The sequence below is a fragment of the Phoenix dactylifera genome, chromosome 2, assembly GCF_009389715.1.
Source record: "Phoenix dactylifera cultivar Barhee BC4 chromosome 2, palm_55x_up_171113_PBpolish2nd_filt_p, whole genome shotgun sequence".
Lineage (NCBI taxonomy): Eukaryota > Viridiplantae > Streptophyta > Magnoliopsida > Arecales > Arecaceae > Phoenix > Phoenix dactylifera.
The window spans coordinates 18,883,321-18,889,435 of NC_052393.1; the positions used below are offsets into that span (position 1 = coordinate 18,883,321).

Consider the following 6,115-nt stretch of genomic DNA (forward strand, 5'->3'; position numbering starts at 1 on the left):
GCTCTGCAGTTCCCATCACAACGATTTTATATTATATATGAATACAACCATTCTCCAACTAGTTAATTAACCTCTCCGATGATGAAATCTGCTATATTATCAACACATAACAAACTACACATCCATGAAATTTTGATAATCTTAAACCACACAATTGTTTGGCATTATTATTGTTTTTGTGTTCTTGTTTCTCTATAAATTAGTGAAATATTACATAGAGAAGTATTTCGAAGATAAGATTTGAACAAAAATTCTGCTACTCCTTGCTTTCATTTTCACTCTTTTTGGAAGAAAAAAACAAATCCTTCCTACCAAACGCTCTGAAGATGTCTCAAACAATTTTAGAGAGGAAAAGGTTTCATGATACAAGTTCAGCCTCTTATAAAGTGCACTAGCACCTTAAAGAGACCCTGCTGCTACTCCATAATTCTTATAAACTTAAGTCAATTCTAGGCATCTTGATGGGTTGGTGATTCTCACAGAAAGCTCATAGCTTATGGGAAAACAATCGGAAGTAACACAATTAGCTTAGAAAGCGAGTGACAGTTGAGTAGTGAATCAGATTTGCTGGAGAAAAAGAGTAGTAGGAGCAAGGATTCACATCCCACTAGTACTGTCATGTCCTGCCGATTCCAGCACATTTCGCCATTACTATATGATTTTAATGAGAGAACAGTACTAAGGACGGCCCCTGGATGGTGGTACGCTCATAAACCAAGAGCCTAGCCGAGTTACCTAGCACCAACTTGGACAATTGGAACTCGCTCAAAACAGAAATGAAAAAGGAGCAATTGGGGCTCTCTTTTGTCTCCTTTTGTTTAGGCATGGGAGAGTGGAAAACAAAGGTTGCATTCGCAATCGGTTCTAGTTTTCAGTTTTCATAAAAACTAAAACTAGTTTCTATTTTTTTGAATATTAAAATTAGCAATCATTTGGATTGTATTTGGCAGCAATGGAGGTGGTGATGGTGAAAGCGATGGTGGCGACCGGCAATGTCAGGTGGCGGCGGCAGAAGGGACGGTTGGTAGCAGGTGGCGGCTGAGGGCAAGATAGTGCTGACGATTATAGCAGTTTTGGTTTTAAGAAAAAATGAAAACCATATGTTTTTAGTTTCTACAATTTTTAGAAATTGAGAAAGGATTTTCAAAAACTAAAAATAGAAAATTAGGTTGCCAAACACTATTCCTGTCTCGGTTTCTTTGTGTTTGAAATTGAAAGTTGAAAACTAGAAATTGGCAGCGATGCCAAAATAGGGATTAACAGAGAAAGAGAGGAGAGAAGGGTAGAGAAGAGAGAAAAGGGAGGAAGAATTTAAACTTTATAAAACATCATTGACTCAAAGATCCTACTAAGGACCTTAAAACATGGAAAAATTCATCAAAATTTCATTAACAATGATAAAAGTTAAAAATGAACAAAAGAAAAAAATAAAAAAATGGGGAAAAGTGGTGTCCTGATGCCGGCTTGCATCGATGGTGAGCGCATCCCATTCCTATACTGACCTGAGACTAGACTGGAATGGCACCGATATTAGGACTTGAATCCTCGAGGAGGAACGAAAAAAAGTAGCACATTTCGACAACTAATTGGTACAGAGATATATGCATAATCTTCCCCCTGCTAAACATAAATAATGAAGGGCAAAAAAATAATAAAGTGATAACACTAGTCTACTCTCGGGCAGAGGACTAGGAGGATTAAAAGCAAAAACATCTAGAAATACCCTCAACAAGAGGCGGAATAGATTTAGAAATAGAAAACTATCAACGAGTTTGGCTAGATGGGAAGCTTGCATATTAGGAGAGGTGTAATATGGAAAATGTTCGATTAAAATGCAATCAAGCGCCATGAACAAGTGTGACATGGTAGTCTGATACCATCATTTCCTTTCTGGTCATGCAGAAAGCTTTAGCTGCTCATGGAATGGAACAAGAACAAAACAACTACATACAAAAATAGATTGATAGTCTGGAAGAACAATCATCATATCAAGACAGCTAATGAGGTACATGGATGCGAGAACAGTGTAGACCTACAATTCACTTAGGGCATAGATTAAAAAGAGAATGAATTAGCATTTAGCAATCAAAAGAACAGGTTGATGCTTCTTCTAGGGAACACCATATTGCTCACGTGCTTCTGGTAGGAGGAGCTAACAAATGGTGTTCTGAGCAAAGAGAGAGACAAAAAATTTGTGAGGCAAATAGGGTTATTAAAGTCAAAACCAAAAATCTTGATAGTCTTCAAAAGCCAAGTGGGGATCATGATGATAAAATGTTGATAAATCAGGTAGAAATCATATAAAAACATATAATCTAAAGCTTCGTAAAGAAATACTTCCCATCTAGAATTAAGATAATAATCAGCATTTATTCCAACTGAAACTAGACCTTACGCGGTGAATTCTGCAGATGCATAACACCAATAATTCAAACAGATCTCAAAGAAACTAAAGTCTTTACAACAAAATATGTTGGTATATAAAATAGAACCTGAGAAGATTCATTTGAATGCATTATCCAAATAAACCAAAAATTTTCGAAGACTGTTGGTTAGATGTATAAGAAATACTTTAAATGAAAAATGTTTGGGTTAATTACATTATTTCAAAAGAACTAAAACATTCTGGGGCTTATGACAATTAAAAGTATAAAACAGTATTTAAAATGAAAAAGAAAAAATATGGACCTGACTGCAAAAGCCTCTTGAATTTCAAATGAAATTTTAATATGGATTCACCACAGTTTTGATGTTCAAACTAACCTGAACCCTATGATAGGCTCCAATGGATAAAGAAAGCGCCTAAGACCTGTACTAGTCATTGAAGAGACCTCAAAACTTCATGTCTTTTTAAAACAGGAAAAGAAAAGAGATCTTGCAATAATTCTTATTTGATTCAAAAAAGACTAGAAAATTTAATTATACAAGTTTCAAATGATTCACCTGATTTCTGGAGATATATCCAGACCAAGAGCTTTTATGTTCAAGGCTTTGAACAATTGCAAGAAAATCTGTGCAGAAGCCATGGAGTATAACATTCTTTGGCCAACTTGGTGTGCTTATGGATGGAAAACTTGTGAAACATAACCTGAAATCAAAATTAAAATATGATAAATTCTTAGTAGGGCCTTTTATTAGAAGCCATGTACTTTTAAAGAAGATGACAAAAATCTCATGCCAGCTATTTTTTTTTGAACTTTGGGTCTACAAAGTTACAGAGAAAGACTTAATATCCTGATATGAAAAAGCCAGCAAATGGTGCTGTAGCCCAGCCATTGCAGCTGTCCTCCAGGTGGAGGAGGTTTTGCCCTCAAATCCTTGAAGGTCTTTTCCCAAGTACTTGACATGAGTAATTCTTGCACCATTTCACGATTGGTGGCACTCTCACCAATATTCTCAAAAATATAACATATCAAAAAACAGTCAAATTTTATCAACACATAGAACCCCAGCCACCACCTATTTCTTACCTCAGAGAGGAGCACCGAACCAGTCTCCAATAGACGGCAATACTGAAAGTCTCAATGGATAAGGCTTAAAGACACTCCTTGAAAATTCAGGAGCAACAAGCGATGCAACCAGAAATATCCACAAAGGCATCAAACGTTGTGCTCATTATAACAATACCAACCAAGATAATTTTTATGAAAATGAAGCAATACTTAATCTCTTAACCAATCATCCATATTTATATCATATGGCATATTTCCTTCCTCCTTAATGAACTTAATGAGTCCTTCCAACATGATATAAATCTCTCGAGCTTGCGGATGTGACTTATCATTAGAGACAAATCTATGGACTCTACCACCAAACTCAGTCCAACTGCATCCTGGCACCTTGTTACCACACCAATTCCTCATCATCTTTCTCATCCTTGCTACCTCCTCCCAACATCCTACAGCAGCATAGACGTTAGACATAAGCATATAATGAACAGATTCCTCTGGCTCAATGTCAAAGAGCATCTCCGCAGCCCATTTTGCCAATGCAATGTTTCCATGGACCTTGCATGCACCAATGAAAGCTCCAAGAATATCTGCATCAGGTTCAAAGGGGATATTAAGCAAAACATCATAAGCCTCGTTTATATGACCAGCTCTCCCAAGTAGATCCACCAAACAAGTATAATGCTCTGAGCTTGGCTGAATTTGATAGTCCTTTCTCATGGAATCAAAATAGTGTAGCCCTTCTTCCACAAGTCCAGCATGACTACAAGCAGAAAGAACCCCTAGAAAGGCAATCCCATCTGGTCTTATGCCTTCATGCAACATCTTTCCAAACATATCTATAGACTCCCTAGCAAGGCCATGAAAGGCATACGAATATATTATTGAAGACCATGTAACCAAATCAGGCTTAGAGATCGAACAAAAAGATTGAAATGCATTATGGATGCAGCCACTCTTTGCATATGCCATTATAAGAGCATTTCCGATTGACAGAAAATCTTCAAACCCATCTTTCACCACGTAATCATGTATCTGGATAGCCTCATTGATTGCTGACATGTCAGCGCAAGAGCTAAGAACACTGGCAAGTGTTAGCTCGTCAGGTTTCAAGCCTCCTTGAAGCATTTGGACAAGAAGCTTCACAGCTTCTTTTCCCTCACCACATTGCCCATAACCCACAATCATGGTATTCCAGGAGACAATATTCCGATTCTCCATGACATTAAAAGCCCATCGAGCATCCTCAATGTCACCACATTTCGCATACATATCAACAAGTCCACTACCGACAACTATATCAACATCAAGAGCTAACCTTATAACAAGACCATGAACTTGTCTTCCTAAGTCAACACTATTCAAAGATCTACAAGAACTAAGCAAACTACTGAAAGTAAATTCATCACCAGCAGACCCTTCAGACCGCATCAAATCCCAGATTTCGAAAGCTTCTTCACCAAGACCATTCAAAACATAGCAAGACACCATGACATTCCACAGCACCAAATCTCTTATACGAATATCGTCAAACACCAAACGAGCTTCCGTAACAAATCCACATTTTGAGTACATATCAATGAGAGCGCTACCAACGAAAGCATCTGAACAGAATCCAAACTTTGTAATCAGACAATGCCATCGTCTTCCAATCAGGACATCGTTTAATCCGATGCAAGTGCTAAGAAGATGTACGAAAGTTCTACTATTAGGCTCTGTCGTTTCTAAGAGCTTGCAGCCAGAGAAGAATGATATATCTATCTTTTTCATCAGCTGGTCCCGGAAAACTGCACTATGACTTCCAGGACTGGTATCGACAGGTGGGGGCGCGGAACGGTAGCCCGCGAATCTTGGTACCGATCTTTTGGAAGAATTTATATGTCTCTGGGGCATTTCATCGAACAGCACGGCTGAAGAGCTGAGAGAACGAGCGGCACGGAGTTGGCCCCATAGGGTTAGGCGAGGACGGTTGGCTAGTTTTAGTTTCAGCATGAGAGTGCGCAAGGACATATGGTTCCTGTTCAGGTCCAATTTCCAAAGCCAGACCTGTCTGGCCCAGTCAAAGCGAAAGCGTTCGCGCCAGTTCCTTCCTTCGCGCCAAAGGTACAACCGCTGTCCGATAACTTCCGGTGCATCTTCCTTTCCTCGTAATTGCTTATACTCTCCGATGTACTCTCTTTAGGCATTAATAATATTTGAAACTTGCCTCTCATTCGCCTCCCCACACAAAAAGAAGAACTACAAAGGGAAAAGAAAAGAAAAAATTAGACAATGTCTGAGCGAAAAAGGGGGTTAATGTCATTTTATTATGCCTGAGTGGGTTCTGAGGATTAAAACCATAGTCCAAGATCACCTTTGACCTGCTTTTCCATTGGATGATGAATTCCAATTTCCATCCATAAACCCCCCAGCCATTAAGGGCACCTCATTTGAGTACTATATGCAGCACTATGATTTGCACCCCAAGCAATTTGGCTAAGACTATCATGAACAAATTTTTAAATTTTTGCATAGAGAATATGTCACCTAAGTACACTGTTAGTTATGAGGTGGATTCTAAGCGAAGAAAAAAACATACCTGCATTTCTGTAGCTCTAAAGACATGAAGTTAAAAGTAAGATGAGCTCGAATGTTTACTTTCGTGGCAGCAAAGATAATCCATCGTC

At 38.4% G+C, this 6,115-nt stretch overlaps 1 protein-coding gene across 5 annotated transcripts; it reads right to left on the minus strand.

The window, feature by feature from the left end:
• Positions 1–1,811: 1,811 nt before the first annotated feature.
• On the minus strand, positions 1,812–5,683 carry LOC103715482 (pentatricopeptide repeat-containing protein At2g46050, mitochondrial). Of its 5 annotated transcripts, XM_026807835.2 has the most exons (4): positions 3,471–5,683; positions 2,944–3,088; positions 2,764–2,809; positions 1,812–2,167 (listed from the first exon to the last, which is right to left on the minus strand). In XM_026807835.2, the coding sequence occupies exon 1, from the start codon at positions 5,457–5,459 to the stop codon at positions 3,663–3,665; it is 1,797 nt and encodes a 598-aa protein (XP_026663636.2). In that variant the 5' UTR covers positions 5,460–5,683; the 3' UTR covers positions 1,812–2,167; positions 2,764–2,809; positions 2,944–3,088; positions 3,471–3,662. The 5 variants fall into 5 exon arrangements, with proteins under 5 accessions (XP_026663636.2, XP_008801337.2, XP_038979531.1 ...); XM_008803115.4 differs by lacking the exon at positions 2,764–2,809; XM_039123603.1 differs by having other exon boundaries at positions 1,812–2,809.
• Positions 5,684–6,115: the final 432 nt, after the last annotated feature.

Bases quoted from the DNA above. Each gene is read 5' to 3' on its own strand.
- LOC103715482 (XM_008803115.4), bottom strand. From the start codon at position 5,459: ATGTCCTTGCGCACTCTCATGCTGAAACTAAAACTAGCCAACCGTCCT.